At 37.7% G+C, this 18,519-nt stretch overlaps 1 protein-coding gene across 2 annotated transcripts in view; it reads right to left on the minus strand.

The window, feature by feature from the left end:
• Positions 1-1,668: 1,668 nt before the first annotated feature.
• The window catches only part of Cps1 (carbamoyl-phosphate synthase 1), a 116,402-nt gene continuing 99,551 nt past the window's right edge, over positions 1,669-18,519 (minus strand). For both annotated transcript variants that reach the window (XM_076931724.1, XM_034498207.2), the window contains 7 exons: positions 17,464-17,634; positions 15,290-15,364; positions 12,640-12,738; positions 6,014-6,073; positions 4,902-5,014; positions 3,443-3,572; positions 1,669-2,693 (listed from right to left, as the gene is read on the minus strand). In XM_076931724.1, coding sequence (XP_076787839.1) covers positions 2,595-2,693; positions 3,443-3,572; positions 4,902-5,014; positions 6,014-6,073; positions 12,640-12,738; positions 15,290-15,364; positions 17,464-17,634 — 747 coding nt within the window. In that variant the 3' untranslated portion in view covers positions 1,669-2,594. The remainder of the gene's footprint in view (positions 2,694-3,442; positions 3,573-4,901; positions 5,015-6,013; positions 6,074-12,639; positions 12,739-15,289; positions 15,365-17,463; positions 17,635-18,519) is intronic.

An 18,519-nucleotide genomic window follows, 5' to 3' on the forward strand; every position in this document is an offset into this window, starting at 1 on the left:
AGAAATCAATATAGTAGTTCCTCATAAAGACAAAAATTCAACTCCCTCAAGATGTAGCTATACCACTCTGGGGGATATGCCCAAAGGATGTTTCACTCTACAAAAAGAACACTTGTTCCCATGTTCATGGCTGCTCTATTCACAATGGCTAGGAATTTAAAACAACCTAGATTCCTTTCAACAGAAGAATGGATAAAGAAAATGTAGTGCATTTATACCATGAAGCATTACTCACCTGTTTAAAGACAATAAAATTTTCAGGCAAATGTATTGAACTAGGGAAAAAAATCATTCTGAATGAGGTAACAAAGACCCATTAAGATAAATACCATCTGTATTCTCTTATATGTGGATATTATCCATTAAGTAAATGATAACCTATAGACCCAGAGTAGCTAGCTACAGAGGAAAGGACTAGGCAGGGACACATGGATCTCCCTGAGAAAGGAAAATGTAATATATTTTAGGGTGGACTGGGGGATGGAATACAGAATGGAAGGATAAGGTGGGGAGAGACTAGAATAAATGGGAATTTAAGGAGTGGTGTGGAAACTTACTAAATATATAAAGGTGATCCTAATAAAGTCTCCAAATAATGACCAAGCCCAAACTAGTCATCTCTCGTCATAAAATGAAGCTTCCAGTACTAGGACTGGGTTACAGCCAAATGAATTGTTAGCCAATAGATCCCTTGGAAATCCCCAAACAAACCAGGCTGATGTCAAGACAATAGGTTACTCTCTACAAACTGAGAACAAGCCTCCATTGCTGAACAACACCCACATAACTCATTGAACAAAGAGAAGTTGATCGGCTCCTACATAAAACATTTATCCCTATGTTCTAGTGTCTTTGATAAGGGAAAGTACTCTGCAGGCTACACCCCCCCCCCAAAAAAAAAAGAAAAGCCATCAACCCAGGCACAAAACCTTTGATCTAAAATGCTGCCCTACCTGGGGAATATGCTAGAGTAATGGTGGTATAATGCTTGTGGAAGTAACCAACCAATGATTTGACTTAATGCCCACTCCATGAAATATTACCAATATTCAATATAGCTTGGGGGACCAAGAACCAGAAACTGCATAGCCTAGAGTCCTAGGGTAAACCCAAATATTAATGGTCTAAAAAGAAAATAAGAATAAGATGATTCCAAATGATATTCTGCTCTACCTATAAATCAGTGCCTTTCTCAGCCATCATTAGAGAAGCTTCCTCCTGCAGCAGATGGGACCCGGAGCCAGACATCATGCAGAGAAAATCCTGGAATACACAGCTCTAAATGAGATATCATCAAATCTCTCCCCTCAGAGCTCAGGGATCTCCACAGAAGAGGGGATTAAAAAAAATTGTTAGAGCCAGAGAGGATGGAGGACACCAGGAGAATAAGGTCCTCTAAATTAACTGAGCAAAGCTCATACAAATTCGCAGAGCCCAAAGTAGCAAGCACAGGACAGACACGGGTCTGCACCAGGTCCTCTACATATTATGGCTTTTAGCTTAGTATTTTATGGGACTCCGGAGTGTGTGAACAAGTGTGTCTCTGATTCTTCTGCCTTCTCTTTGGGCTCTATTCCTTCTGCTGATTCACCTTGCCCAACTTTGAAGTGACATTTTTGTATGAACTTCTTATATTTTATTTTGTTAAATAAAAAGAACTCAACTGCATTTTCACTTAATAGTATTTTATTTAAAAGTTCACAATTTAAGCACTGTAATAACCAAAACACTTAAAAGCCACAAAGGCTACCTTGAAAGAAAGAAAAAAAAATCTTGTACGTAAAGAAATGAGGACCCTATGTGTAATATGTGTGGAATGCAGAATGCAAGGTGAGACTCGGGCTATTGCCAGACTCTGTCATACAAAAGGAACAGGAACTTGTAACGTGCTCCAAAATTTGAGCAGAAGATGAATTTCATGAGTTTATACATTTCACTTGGCTTATATTAAAATCCAACAAGAATATCAAGAATATAACTGCTTCTGTGTTCTCTGCCATCTGATGACATCCTCCAAAACCTCAAGCAAGGATCTATCAAAGAAATCCAATCTCACATTGTATGTCTTGGGAAGAAGAAATGCTATTTCTAGATTGGCTATATAAGTGAGAATCCTTGCCAAAAATAATAATACGCAAACATCATGATGCCATAATAATTAAATTAAATCCACATTTTATTTTAACAAAATTTCATGATAATCTGTCTTGTTAGTGGGCTCTGGGTATGACAGAAGTTACTTTAAAAACAAGAGTATGTTTAGAGTATAGAATTCAGGAGAAAGGGCAGCAACTTTTTCTACTTCGATTCTTATTAACCAGCACCATGAAGTTACAAGTCAGTCTACAAAAGATAATGTGTGAATGGTTGAATTCCTTGTGAAGAACAAGTGACTTGGGAAGAACCTGATGGTTTTGAAACAGTGACTGACAACAATTTAGTGGTTAAAGATACAGACTACTAAGAACAGAGGAACCCAAAATAAAGTTTGGCAACAACATCCACTTCTGGAGATAGCCTGGGACCAGTCCCTTCGGTGCAGTGTGGTTCATGCTGACTCAAGGATGAATTCACCAAACTAGCACCAAACTGCTCTATGCTGCCTTTCCAGCACTGTACTGCCTGTAGTGGAACAAACTCTTGGAGTCCACAGTGCGAGATTTCTGCACAGCTTCAGCAAAAAGTTTGGTCACCTGAAAGAAAATGTCAAGAATGTTAGCAACCTACAAGAGATGAAAGTGAATGCAGGATGAATCAGGTGTGAAAAGTCACAAGTTCTGCTCCCAATTTTCAAAGGGGTATGGAATGAAAGCAGTGATGCTACTTTTTTTTTTTCAGAGTTCAGACTTCAGCATGAATAAACTTACCCTACCCCCAACGAGGATTAAAACTAGCACAGGCAAAAAATAGGATACACAGATGATCACGACTGAATCTCAGATATTTGTGGTTCTTTCTGTGATAACTCTGGTAGCTCATAAACAAATAAAATTGAGTGAGCCTCATACAATCTTTTGCGTGTGGTGTGATGTGGAAGAGCATGTATATTACAGCTGCCCCTTTGATCAATAAGCTATTGCTTTCCTGAAGTGGCTTTCACTTGGAGACAGGGAGACAGCCCTTCCAATATTCATTCCATATTATACTACTATATCTTTGTATTCACAGGATAATTGAATGGGTGATGAAAGAACCACTCCTATTCTTGCCTTTTGTTTATCTCTAACCTTTTCAGTGAGGCCATGATCTATCATATTAACACCACTGTTTTAGAGTCTATTAAAATTCTTCTCTGCTCAGAGAGAGAGAGAGAGAGAGAGAGAGAGAGAGAGAGAGAGAGAGAGAGAGAGAGAAATTGATTCAGGGAGTAGTTAACACTCTCAAAGGAGTCCTAGAAGAAAAACCTACACATGATGGCTTGTCTATAAGGGAAGAAACACACCTGGAAATTGGTGAGGAGAGCAATTCCACTGTCCACAGCTGTCCTCCGAATCACATAATTATCATGGACAAATTTGGTGTTGTTATTGGGGAGGTTAATCACTAGGTCAATGCTTCCATCTCTTATCAACCTAAAAGAAAAAATAAATAAAAGCCTACAGTTGACAACACTTATTTTATACTTAGTTTCAAAATTGCTAACACAAATCTCTCTCTCTCTCTCTCTCTCTCTCTCTCTCTCTCTCTCTCTCGCACACACACACACACACACACACAAACACACAGCCATTTAAACCATTGCCACACTGAGCTGACCACTGCTTGCGTTTTTCTACTTTTACACATATGTTCAACTTGCACTCACCAGGGAATTATAATTTATATTTTGTTTATCAAGGAACTCTGGTAAAAGTCTGACAGGATTCAAAACTTGTTTTCTCTTAAAAACATTGCCCAATATATCAAGAGTTGACAATCTGATAATCACCTTGTTTTTACAAAGAGGTGATTCCCTCCAGCATTAAAAGCCTGGCTACCTCCAGGTTCCCATCCAAATACTGTCTCTGTCCCTCTGCCTGATTCCCACTACCTGACTGGAGAAAGCATGAGAATATCTGGTTGTGAATTAACCTGTGTCACATTCTGTTGGTAAACTGATGAGACATTCAAATGTCAAAATCATGAAGCAGAACTGGATTCATTTTACAAAATTCTAAGCAAGGGGCTCATAGCATCAGTGGAAGGCTTCTAAGGTTTGTACATGTCGCCATTTTTTCATTCATTGCAAAACGGTTTCTTGGCTTTTAATAAATATCATAGTGCATAGAATTTGGTATGTTGTAGTTATTGGGTAAATTGTAACCTCTGGGAGTAACATAAAAGGATCTATTGCACCTGCATCCCATGTAGCTTCGTAAAGACAGATGCACCACTGTTCCCAAAGTCTCATATAGTGTGCCTTACAGAAGACAGGTGACAATGTGGCCTAAGGAACATCCATTTCATTAATAACATCATCAAAATGTTTACTCCAGTTTTCTCCATGCAGCAAGTGCTCAATAAATTGACTGATTTTTTTGAAGCAGAACTTTAGTGGAATGTAGATGATCAATCACACATATATACATTCTGTGTATACATATAGAAAGCACTGCATGAAAGACTTTGTAGTTTTATTTGTATATGCCAAGCAATCTTAACAGAAAGATCTGAGAAGTGCTTTCTAGCACAGGTGCACAGGTGTACCCATGTAGTAATAACACTTTTTACAAGATGAAACTATCACTCATAAATGTGTCCTTTTGTAAATGTGCTAACTAAACCCACTTTTGAAAATATTTGAGAGCAAGAGATGAGAACTTCATATTGGACTAGCTCCCACCATTAATCTGCTTTTTCTTTAGCTTTTGGTATTGCCTTTTGTTTTTCCAACCACTCAGAAAACAATCTTCAGTTCTTACTTTCTGATGGAAGAGAGGCTGGGATTCTGTCCTTCCTGGGATGGCCAAGCCACAGGGGTGGCAGGGACATTGTTGGCATTGAGCCAGTCTGATGTAGCTTCTGTGGCAAAAAGCTGCATTTAAAAATAGGAAACGTGGTTACTATAAAGAAAGGGGCTTTTTAATGAAGGGACAGAGGAATAATGGAAGGAAGGGAGAATAGGAAGAAGAGAAAAAAACATGGGAAGAAGTATAGCACTAAAAGTAGCCACTTGAACTCAAAATTTGGAGTACAGATACTTTAAATATTTGTAAATTTTTTTCAGTGAGGAAACATTTAAAAGTCTCCATTAAAACTGCCTTTGTAAAAGAATTAGTTATAGCTTCTAAATTATTTTTATGAGGTAGCAAAATCCATGATAATAGGCCCAACCTGAGCTGTGGGAGTAACCTTGTTTTACTGAATTAGGCTGTGTGTAGAGCAATTTGCTACAAAGACACTTTGCCTGTAACTGTAACAGCTGGAAACTATGACCTCACACAGAATCAAGAAAAGGATCCAGAAATACACTGTTGTAAGTGTTCTAATTATGCTTCATCTAAAGTTACTGAGATTTTTGAGCTGACAACTGCTATTGAGTTTATAGTCATTTTGTTAAACCTAGCCTTTCTAGTTATTATAGTCTATGTAAAGTTTAATTTTTAACTTTTATTGTTTGAGAGTTTTATGTGTTTATATAACCAATTGTAATTGTTTTCACCCCATTCCTATCTCTGATCCTCTTCTCTCACGAGAGCTCTTTTTCTCAACAAATTGTCTCCTATTTTCACGTCTTCTTCTATGTGTGACTCACTGAATTTAATTAGAGTTTCTTATTGCAAGGTGAGTGGAATGTTATTTAGACAGGACAACTTACTGGTAGCTACAACACTGAAGGAAATGACACTCTCCTCATCCTACAATCATTAACTACCAATAATCCTCTGGGGAAGTTTTGAAATTACCAAATTAATCAAATTTTTCCAAATTGAGAAGTCAGTTATCCTGTTTGTGCAGTATTTTACTGTATGGACAATTTTCAATGCTGAAAGAAAGCTATGTTTTAAAAAAAAAAAAAACTAAGAGAGTATACCTTGAAACCTTCATTGTGCAACTGCTCAGCAACACCAAGGAATCTTGGACGGAATGATTGCTGGAAAAGAAATTTACAGAATTCAAATTCTAGATAAACATGGCCTTTATTAGTCATATTCAACATGGTTTCCCTCCCACCATTATAAACATAAGCCTTATATGTTGCTTTATCCTTGGTATGAGATATTTATTCTCCAGTGTAGGCAAAATTCCATTTTTGCTCCCTTGTCTGCCTCCTACCTATCTTTAAGCCCCTTCATTCACATTGAGTCCTCACCATCTTTGTCTAGAACCACACAGTCTCTTTGTGCATGTTCTGTTGTTGTTGTTTGGTTGGTTTGGCTTGGCTTGGCTTGGCTTGGCTTGGCTTGGCTTGGCTTGGCTTGGCTTGGCTTGGCTTGCTTTGGCTTGGTTTGCTTTGGTTTGGTTTGCTTTGGTTTGGTTTGATGAAGGAGACACTCTGCTGAGATCTGAACGTTGAGTCAGGTCTGCTGGCACCTGGCTGTTTTGCTCTTCCAAACAGCCTGCTCTCGTTGCTGAGTTCTACTTTTGCACTACTTTTAATAACTCATTCATTATCCTGGAAGTTAATGTGCTAAGAGCCTCTAAAAAAAAGTTTGAAAGTTCCTTTCAAACCCTGGTTTTGCCATTCACTAGAAGTCTATGCTCAGAAAAGTTAATACCCTTGGCTTCACTTCTTCTAAAAGAATGATGATAAAGTTCCTATCTCTTGAGGCTCCATGGCTCACTAATTTGTGTTTCCTGATTTAGCTTTTCTTTGAGGGAGTCTCCTCACCCCTTTGGTACAATGGTAACAATACTTGAGGTATTGGGTCACTGTCATTGACCAGTACAAAAAATTATTAGCAACCATTACAGAGTGTTAATACTCAAGATAAGCCCTTTCTGGGCTAATAGCAGTTCTCGTGAAATATTGATTAATATTAATATTAAGATACTTGGTTTTTTGAGCTTCTTGGAGACTAGATTTCTGTTGCTGTGTCCTACTATTCAATCCTGGGTTTTTCTTCCATTTATTATAGCCAAAACCAACTTTCCTACCATATACATCTATTTCCACATAGGTTTTCCTAATGGTCCAGCTTAGTTTTCAGAGTTTCTATCAGTATGTAGTTTTTGCCCTTCCTAGGACCCCAGCTATACCCCATTTCCCTGGATTCCTGCCCATTGCCATCAAGTATTTCCCACTTCTAAAGATTCCCAGTATTTAAGAGTTTGTGTTTTCAAGGCAATGTTGAGGATGACATACAACAAAGATAAGTCACCTACCCACAGATTAAATTCTGACCTTGACCTTATTATCATGAATTTCTTAGTACCTGAGCAATTTAAAATTTTGTATGCTTAAAGCATATCTGTTCTTCTTTCAATGAGATCGTTTCACTGATTTTACTTTAAAGGTTTTATTTAACTGATGATATAATGTAGTTGTTCTTGTAAATGTCTTATGACTGATTTGGAAATCCCATTAGTGATGTTTGAAAAAAACATGGATATGATCTTATTTCTAGTGCCAAAACTAAGAATTATAATTAAAAACATATCTGAATCCTTGCACAATTTTGATGATGCTCTACCCATAAAATCTCCTAATATTTACATGTAAAGGTTCTCTGAGAACAGATCTAAATCCTAGGAAATGATTTCAAAGATTATGTTCAAACATAAAATCGTTTTGGAGATTCTGGCCCTCTCAATCCCAGAGCTGCAGTTTTATGAGAAGAAACTATTGGCAAATAGAAAAGATAAATGCAACCTGAGCTAAGGCAGGCACAGGGGTTATTCATGACAGTCTTCTAGAACATGAATTGTAACCGTACTGCAAATAGTTGCTTTATATTTCAACTCAGAAATAAAGGCATTTAGATACCATCAGTTCATGGTTTTACATAAAAATAAAATATAATTATGAAATATAATGGATAAAACAGAGAAAAGAGAATAGTTCCTACTGACTGACAATAGGACAATTGAAGGCAGTATGCAGCAATGTCTTGACATATATACTAGACAGAACAGGACATTAATATGCTCCTGTGGTCTTGCTTGGGAGACAAGTGGATAAATGAGATGATCCATTATATTAGTTTCCTAGTTTAAGGTTTGTTGATAAGAAACATGCATGAAACATTCAAAATGGACCTCTTCCTTTTATCAAATCTCCCTCATAGGTAACATTAAATTTGAACTTTCTGATAAATGCAGAACAGACTCAGGTTTGTACTAAATGAGAGGTCTCAGTTAATGTCTGGGTAATTAGTGCATTCATCACTCACTTAACTAATGACTCAAAAACTCTTAAACATTCCCTTAGCAAAAGGCCACTGAGGACACAAGGGTAATAATAACATGATAACCCATTTTTCTTCAGCTCTCTAAAATGAACTGCTACAAGTAAGGTGGTTCCCAGATGTCCCAGAGCAATTGCATCAGTGTTAAAACTAGAAAACTTTAGGCTCCACCCATTTGAATTGCATCACTTGGGTATCCCGGTCATAAATGGTTTTCAAACTCTCTGGGTCATCTGGAGGTACACTTCTGTTTAGAATTGGAATCAAATGAAGCTGTGGGTGTTATCCTTGACTCGTTTTGCAATTTGAGGTCAAGATGCATTAACCTTCACCAAAGTCACAATGAAAAACGTTGAGGGAGGAATACCATAGTGCATTTTTTTTCCTCTGCCACTTTAAAATAAAATAAGTCAGCAAGTCCTCTAAGACCTGCAGATACCAGGCAGAACCTCATTATGAAGCTGTTTCAGTGCCCTCCCCCACGAGAAAGATAAATATCCAACATGACAGTATTGGCAGTTCCCGGCCAGGGCACCACTCTGCCTTCTGATGTAGGGTGTTGGCTTTCATAGTCACATTATAAACTTCTATCAAACATGTATTGAACACTTGTGACACTTAAAACAGCCTCTCTACCAAAAGAAATTACTGCTGTCAGTTTGCATCTGAGTACCCTCAGATTTAAAAGCTGATTGAAAATATCTGTGTAAGAATCCACTCCTTGGTAGAGGTGAAAAGCACAAGACAGTTTATGTTCTTGGAAATATTTATAAGGAAAAAAGTTCTTTTGAACGTGGAATACATATCTATTTCCTTCAAGGATAGTTTTTTCACACTAATTTAACTTCCGGCCACTGAAGGGAAAGCCAAGTTAACGCCAACTGATGTCTGTGGGTGCTACAGGGTTTCCTGGATTGACAACTGTGTGGTTGTTCCTAATGATGCCTCTTTGAAGATAAAAGGTTATTCGTGTCACTTGGAGTCATCTTTTCGAATAAACGCTTGCTTTGTGTTTCGAAGCAGGGCTGAAGCCCAGATGTCAGGCCATCAGGCCGATGCTTGCCACTTAGAGACCAGCATCACTGAATAGGCCAATCAGAGGAGGAAACACAGTGAGCGCTCTCCATCTCCTCTAGAGTAAATCACTCATTGTTAAAGGGTGTTCTAGAAACCCTCAAAACAAGGCAGATTACCTCCTCACAGCAACTAAAAATACATCGTGACAGGATGAAAAGTGACTAGAATAGCTGCAGAGAAATCAAGGCTGATTCTGTTGCCTCCTAAACCCATATTATGCTTCTTATGTTATAAAAGCTATGGAATGTGGAAGGCTTCTGAGTAAAGGCTGAGTGTGCATGGCAATCAAGCTGACAAGGGTGCTTTGTTAAAAATCTGCATCCTGACTCTTCCTTTCTCCTGAATCCTAGGTACACAAGATTAAGGGCACAAATATTTCAAACTTCTGGGTGATTTGACCCTGGGATCCAACATAAGAAGGGTCGAAAGAGTGCATGAGTAAAAGATTACAATGGGAAAGAGAATACAGATTTAACAAAATGTCACATACCGGCAAGTGTGCACACACACACACACACACACATACACATTTCAAAATGTGCTAATAATAGATGCTTATTTTTAAAAATGTTTTCATCCTATGACACTGAGTGAAGAATGTCCAGCTCAGAGTCACCTTGCCCTCTACTTCAAGGCTTTCTCTGTTCCCCCAGTTTTCTCCTGGAACCTGTTATACCAACTGAATGAGTCTAAATGTCTTCATTAACTAATTAGCTCAGGGGTTATGACAAGGGAAAAGACCTTCACTATAAATGGGATGGATGTTGAACATCCTTTCCATTGCTCTGGGAAGGAAAAGTAAAAGAATATCTCAGCAATGATATGACTTTCCGTGTTCTGTGAGGCCTATGGCAGCATCACAGGATGTGGATGACCACCCTTAGAAGCCGAGATGCAGATGTGAACTTCTCTTTTATAACTTAATTAAATTATTCCCCCAAGCAGGTGCTTCCAGACACACTTTCTAGTCCTGGTCTTTATTTCTATATTGGTTTTCTGTTAACTCCTTTTCAATTCTGAGCATAGATTTGAAAGAGTTATGATGAATGCTTCTGACCCAGTGATAACCGGTTAAGATGCTTTTTCAAAGTGTGTCCTGATCACAGAGGCCCGGATCCATGAAGCTGTGAACTCTGGGTAAAAATATGAGTGTAGAGTAGATACTTTTCTAACTGAGATAGTGTCTCTAAGACTTAAAACTGTTGGCTCTCTACCTAGTCTATTCTGTCATGTTTTCAGTGTAAGTCATCAGACTAAGCACTTTTAAAAATTGCTATGAGTTAAATACAGAGACTATATAAACAATAAATGTTGGGAATGGTAGGTGTTCCTTGACTCTCATAAAAATAAGTCAGAAAATTATAATCTTTCTGTTTCTAGAGGCTTACAGTTGTACTGATCAATTTTCCCCAGTTGTAGATATTTTGGTAAATATAATTTTATTAAATCATTTTAAACTACATTTAACCATGTATGAAAAGTATATTTTAAAACCCTAATGATTGTCACTCATACACAAACAGAATGTTCTTTGTAATACCTCATGTAGCTGATGAAAGATTGTTTTAAAAATAATGTATTCAAAGGCAGAATTTTAATTAATAACATCCCATTGCTTAGAAAATATTCTTCTCCCCTCCATAAAGTCCCCCTTTCTCTTACAAAGCAAAATTCTGTTCACTGATGCCCAAGTCCCACAAATATTTTATAGGAACAAATTAATTTTGCGGCACATTTCCCTGCAGCACTGGAACCAAACAAGCCACAATTTTATACATCACTGCCTCCTTAAACTGCTATTTGAAAACGTTAGCAGTGTTTTCATTAGTTGTGAAGACGAGGGCTAAGGGCATGGTCTCCTCTGAATGTCCCCAAGTCTCACATTAAACTTTAAGCCATCCCTGGAAGTTGGGCCAATGTTCTCCTAGTTGGGACTTAATAATACTTAGTACCCATTTATAATGTGATGAGCCACTCTTAGGATGTGATTTGTCTCTAAACTGCCATTAAGCCTCACGTAAGAAGTCATCTTGTTAGCCTCTGTTCTAAGTCCTCATCATTGTCCTTCTGCCTCCTCCATAAAGCAAAAGCTCAACTTACACTCTCCAGTAACTTCTCTAAAGTGACTACAGGCCCAGTCTCCAGAGTCTAATTTGCTAATATTAAGATACCCTAATGAGGCAGCACTTATAATAATCACCCACCGGCTTGAGAATATCTGATTCTGTTCTAATTATGTTTTTATTGATTTTTGAGAAGCCCTGCAGGGTTTGAGCTTATTAAAGTCACAGCAGGGGAGGTATATATGACCAGTCATTGTTTTTTAAGGGATATAAGAATTACTAATCTCAAGTCATAAAGAATGACCACTTGAGGAGCATATATGATTATTTTTTAGGAAGTTAAAAATAGGTATATACATGTTGCAACAATTACTTCAAAAAGTTCCAGACATTTTATAGTCAAAATTTTACCCTGAGATATATTTTCACCTGACTTGCAAAAATAAACCAATGCTGTCTTTTTAATTGTGTTAAAATATTCACATATAGTCATCCCATCTTCCTTTGGCCTATCTACATAAAAAAGATGCATAGACCTGTGCAAGCTCAAACCAGACAACACTCCAGGATGAAGATTTCCCTTCTTCATGAAGTCCCATACCTACCTAAGGAATTATTGCTAACTGTTAGTTGGGACAGGGGACACTAATTTGCTTGAAGAATGTAGTCCCTGTTGAGTTGGCCACCCTAGTTGAAGACCCTACATCCAAGAATGGACAGCACAAACTATGATTAGGAGGTATAAAAAGATACAGAACACAATGGTAGAGAGGTAGGAGAGGAGGAGTGGACCTGGATGAAGACGGGGCAAAGAATAAGTTTGATCAAAGTATAATGTAAAAACATTCCAAATAAATGAATAAAAATGAGGAAAAAAATACAAGGAAAAGGCCTAACCAAGAAATAAGGGGCCATTGCTTTTCTAACATAGTCCCTTCCGAAGCACATACTCCTTCACTGGAGACTTTTTTCTTTCGGTTCCTTAGTTTACATTTGTATTTGCTGCTGCTGCAGGAAAATGTCATGGGAGCAAAAATAAGAACCAGTGTCCATTTTATAAGTTGCCGTTTTCTAAGGAATGCAACCAATCCCCCTCTCTTTTATGCCATAATTAATATCTCAGCCACTATCAGTGTGCTACCTAAGAATGAGCACAGACACACACCACTCACCTGGATTCCAATCAGAATGCCCTTCTGAGGTATCTTAAACCCTGTAGACAGCATTGCCTTTAGGAAGGCTGTGTGAATACCCTCACCAAAACACGCCACCTGTTTAGGATTAAATTTAAAAAATAAAATAAGAGAAAGAAAGGGAAGAACAGTCTGACACACTTGCAAAAGAAGGAGAAAGAAAAACGAAAAGGAAATGAAAAGCAATGTACTGACAAACTTTTTCTCTAGATTTTATTAGTACTTCCAAAAGACTGAGCAGTCTGCATCCAAGGCTTGAATGGCTGGCCAGGACAGATGTATCTTATGTTTTTAATTAAGCATAATGAATGAATAAGCAACTCTTTCTCAATTCAACAACACTCAGTGGAACAACATACTGGATTGTACTGCGAGTTATTTGGATACAAATCACAGCTTCTGGTGGGTAATGTGGTGAAATCCCAAATATTAATGTGAGTTAGTGTTTAAATGACTGTATACGTCATGTGTACCAGGCAGCTGTATATGAATTCAGGGTGAGGAATGACAGAAATGTCAAACTACTGACCCACTGGTGTAAAATCATCTCAGACATCTTAGGAGAAAGCTGCCTAAGAAATAGCAATAAGTACATAAAAATTTCAAGAGACTTTATTCTTTTTTATCACTTTTTATGAGTGGAACTAAAGTATCCTGCGATGCATCCTGGATACCCAAGCCACACAGAAGGGAAAGGAAAAAATGCTAACCTAACACAAATCGGTAGGGTCTATAGAGGTTTCCCTAGGGTAACTTCTGTACACTGTAATTACAAGTCAAACAGCCGCCATAACCAAAGGACAAGTGGTGTATTTTAACATGATGGGAGTCAATTCTGCACATATCATCTGGCTCACATTCAGAGTCCCATTATAGTAAATAACGCTGACGGCTGAATTCATTCTTTAAGCAAATGACTCTCTCTTGCGGGGCAAGGAAAGTTCTCATGAGTATAACCTTCAGCTGACCACAAGTACATGCCTGCTTTTTCACTCCACAGTGAACATTTTAATCAGTCATACATTGGCCAATCAACTCAAGCAATGTCAGCGGAAGTTAATGAGTCTGACTTCCACAGAGAGGAACCCTGCAGTCTGATCAGAAGTGCAAGTACCCAAAACAGGTATCCCAGCAAAGCCAGATAGTCCTGTGAGTATCAGGATTCCATCCTCACTTTACCCCTATAAAATAAAATGCCCTTAATTAGATAAGAAGCTGGGTGCTTATGCCGCTCTACAACAAGCCACTTAAACACTATAAAAGTGTCTTTGAAGCATAGTTGAGATTTCTAAACTGGATTTATTATTCTGTATTCAGTTGTGAAACGGAATTTCAAACATCATACTTGATGACACTTGGAAATATGACTTTAATATTAGAAGAATTCTTTTTATGGTTTAGAAAGGAGACAACAAGTAGGAACAGCTTCTAAGTAGTTCACATTATCCTCATTGTATGAAACAGAGAGGACATAAACCCTGAAAACAATCATGCCACACTAGTGAAAGCAGGAGAAGAGACAGAGACCTCTCCCTGTTCTGGCTCTGCATCCACTGAAAACAGAATCATAGGGTCAGAATGAACCTTAAAGAGCATCCTTTGTCTGGGAATAATGTAATACCCATAGTTCACAGCTAGGCCTGCTTTCCGACTGAATTAAAGGACACAGCAAAAGGATCAAGAGCCACTTTCTAAGGATGTAACTATATCACCACAGTCACTCGGCCCTCACTGCCTGTCTCCTGGTCCCACTTGGCTTCTCATCAAAGCTCATGCTTGTAACCAAGCAACCATATAAAACAGCACACATTCATTGCAGTTAAATATTCTCCTATTTAGATTCTTTCCTTAATACCAAGAGAGACAATGATGCTTCACAGTCTGGCGTTGCCACTCCAGTGAGCACTGATGAGGATCGGAAGGTGGGAGCGAGTACGTCTGTCAAGGGCTAGGTGATTCATAAAATGTCCTGACACTGACATGTAGAGAACTTTCTAGAATCTGACAGCTCTCTATGAGAAAACACATTTCACATTCTTAAAGAAACCTTCACTTGACACAATTCCAACACAAGAGAAGAGGGACATCCAGTGGCCAGTCCCATTATAGTTTTCAGACCAGCCTCAAAAGGTGAAAGCTGGGATTCATCTTAAAGGTGGGTTGGGATTTTTCATAGATTCACAATTTTCACAATTCACATCTATGACTTTTTTAATGATGTCGTTCTACACATTTCTAGTAAAGATGTGCTGCTCTGCTTCAATCATAGCAAGCCAGAGGTTCTCTTATTGCAGAAGTATGTGAAAACTTTAGAAAGAATGACACAGGATATACTCAAACGTCTAGAAAAACACAAGACTGTCAGTGGGTAGTGTGGAAATGAATTAAGTACACGTGTATTCTCAATTCCCAGGTTCACATGTAAAAGAAATGTCAACTTGTTACAAAAAGTAGAAGACCTCCCTTTAATTCAAACTTCCTACATCTTTGAGTTCTCCAGGGAGGATGAGAGCTTATGACGTTTATGTTTCTCTCGCCAATGATGACTTTCCTTACGTGACGATATTCAGATCATAGAACCATAGATTTCCAAGTCATAAGAAGTACTCATGGATCATCGACTATTTACCTCTCCAGTAGAAGCCATCTCACATCTCAGAATAGGATCAGCATCCCTCAGTCGGGGCCAGGAAAACATCGGAGCCTGTCAGACGCAATAGGGAAGGAAAACGTGTAAGATAAAGGGCTGAAAGGAATCACCTCCCTCAGGATTCATTAGGCCAGGGTACATGGGCAGAAAAAAATAAACTCTCTTTGGCCCAAATATCTGACTTGAAAACTAGCTTTAAAATTCTGTTCCAAGAAGATGTTTGTACTCCTTGTCCAAAAGTTAGATGAAGTAATCACGAATGATTTCTGTAAACAGATCCCCTGTGACCAGTCTAGACCAGCACTGCTAATCTGGCCTGAATATATTCGTATTTGGAGATATTTCAAACAACATCTACTGGGCATGAGTCTCCCAAACACAGAGTTCAAACACATTTTCTTTGATAGGCTTTTGGAACGTTCCTCTCCTTATTTCATTCGTTTGAACTTGCAGCAAGCCACCTTGCCAGACATGGCTGTCTGGGAGCTGACTTCTGAGACATTAAAGTGTTGACACCTCTTAAAAGCTTTAAAAAAACATTCTGCTTGGAAACATTTTTTCCTATCTTTTTTCATACAAGCAAGAACACTGAAGTGCTTCCTTTTCCATTATTTCATTAGTGTAGCTCCTAACGACCAAATTCTTATTTCTTAACATTTGCCTGCTTATCTGGCCTAGACGATGCTTCTGATGAGAGCCGGACCTTCTAAGTTATGGGAAAATGAGCTTCTGGTCATTTTACTCGATGATCTTAATAAAGTTATTATATGCTCCTATCTTCCAGCTTTTTTGTTCTGCTATTGACTTTTTCCCGTCAGCCACACTAGGTCCTCTAAAATTGACAACAAATATGGACCTTGAAAAAAAATAATGTTTATATACACTGAAAACTGTGAAGAAAAGATTTAAAATCAGTGCATTTTGAAATGTTTCTCTTAGTTGGGATTACGACATATTCCTATATATGTATATCAATTTATAAAAAATAAGCACATTGCCTATATTTATTAATAAAAATAATTTAAAATATAAAGTAGTGTCTATAGTGAAAAAAATATTTTGTTGACTAATACTTTCTGATCTTAAACTTAAAATTCATGTGTATTATGTGTCTTAACAATGAGAAAAATAAGATTCTATCTCAATACACCATACAATCCAAAGCACCCTAACTCATTAACTTTATATTTTTAATTCCTAGAAACAAAACCTACAACTAAAGTCAGAAGTTGGAGTCTTAACAGAAGCAGACATGGCTGGAGCTACCAGTACATATAAGAACAGAATCTTTTTTAAAGCAGTGGTTCTCAACCTTCCTAATGCTGCGACCCTCTAATACAGTTCCTCGTGTTGTGGTGACCCCCAACCATAAAGTAATCTTTATTGCTACTTCTTGACTATAATTTTGCTATGGTTATGAAGAACAATGTAAATACCTAATTTTCTGGGTATCTAATACCCCAGTGAAAAGATTATTTGAGCCCTGCAAAGAGGTCATAACCTACAGGTTAAGAATGACTGCTTTAAAGACATCCAAAATATGTCAATGTCACATAAATTAACTATATTTCACAATATTAATCAATTTCATTGTGTCTGTTTTATCTATGAGATTCAAATGTATTTGCCTATTTCATAAATGTTCATATCTATCCATGAAAGCATTCATAATTATGAGTACAATGTATATACTGAGGCAGCTAGAGAAATGTAGTGGCTTTATTATTAAAGTATTAATAGAATATTTTAATTCTGTCACCTTCAAAGCACCACTACAAACTGTCATTTCAATTTTCCAAAGGGTAAAAATCTGTACCACTGAAGAAAATACAAACTAAGAAAAGGCAACCAAGGTGGTAAGAATTTAGCCAGCCCCTCAGGGTAACCACTTTTATGAGACATATGAATTCTTGGAGACTGTTCACAGTCCAGCCTTGTCCTAAACAAGATTGCCTAAAATTTTGATTTGCTAACTAAGCCAGCACCAACATGTGTCAGCTGTGGAAACATGGGTTATAATCCACCTGGCTAGCTGATTTTGAGGCTATGCTCTCTTGTGGTCATCAATGTTTCTCTAAGTGCAATCTACAGGCAGTTTCTGCTTATAAAATTTCATTTCTGCTTATAAAATGACACACATTGCAAAATGTTACCTTAATGGCAACATAGTCAGAGGGGATGATGGGCTGCTCCAGTGTGGGAAGATGCTTCTCATCAACGCTCTCTCCGATCATCACCTTTGTAGCCACGTCAATGAAGTCTACCCCAAGAGTCTTGGAGACGAAGGGGAAGGATCGAGATGCTCTAAGATTGCACTCAATCACCTAAGGAGGTAAGTTCAAAATAAGAAGATGATGAAAGACAATTAAAACCATCTTAATATTCATTTTGTCCCTTGGTTTCCTTCTGCTTCTAACTCACTCCTCTAACCTCATCCCCTTTATCTGCCTTCTATAGGGTCATTATCTTTGAACTGTGGCTTTTTCCACCCCATTTCCTGGTTCAATCCCTACATATTTCTGTTATATTTCACTTAATGCAGAGATTGGATAATGTGACACTCCTAACTGAAACATTGCCACTGGAATTTTGGCGGCTTCATATTAAAGCCTAGTTGGTCAAAGGCCAACTGGCATCTTCTTGTCTCAACATGTATTCTTCTTTATCCACTTTACTGGCCCAAGTCCTACTTTCCTAGATTTCATTCCAGTCCCCATTTAGAAAAATACTTTCTCTAAGCATAAAGATTGATAAATTAGTATCTCCAAAAAGTGCTAGTTAATCACTGTTGTAGATGATCTTACAGCCATGTGGATCACTCTCTACCTTCAACTTACCAAAATTTGAGTTAGTCTGTAAACTTTCATTCACAATATTAAATCTTTCTTGAAGCCTTTTATTATTTTCTCCAGATAAGATATAATATTCAAATATGTGCATATATATATTGAAAATATATATGTTGAAAATATTTTCTTCCTCTTCAACTACAAAGACATTTACACTCTCCTTCAGCAGCTACACCAGCTAGCTATCAGTACACTTCTCCTCCCAGTCCTCATTAACTTGTAAAGTATCTGAAGGTGGAGAATTTGACTCATTCATCAGTGTAATCACCCCTTGACTCCATGGTAAATAGTGAACAGATATCAGTTACTAATAGTTTGAATAAAATAAAATAATTAGAAACCATCTAATTGGTCTTAATT

This window comes from Arvicanthis niloticus, chromosome 3, assembly GCF_011762505.2.
Source record: "Arvicanthis niloticus isolate mArvNil1 chromosome 3, mArvNil1.pat.X, whole genome shotgun sequence".
Lineage (NCBI taxonomy): Eukaryota > Metazoa > Chordata > Mammalia > Rodentia > Muridae > Arvicanthis > Arvicanthis niloticus.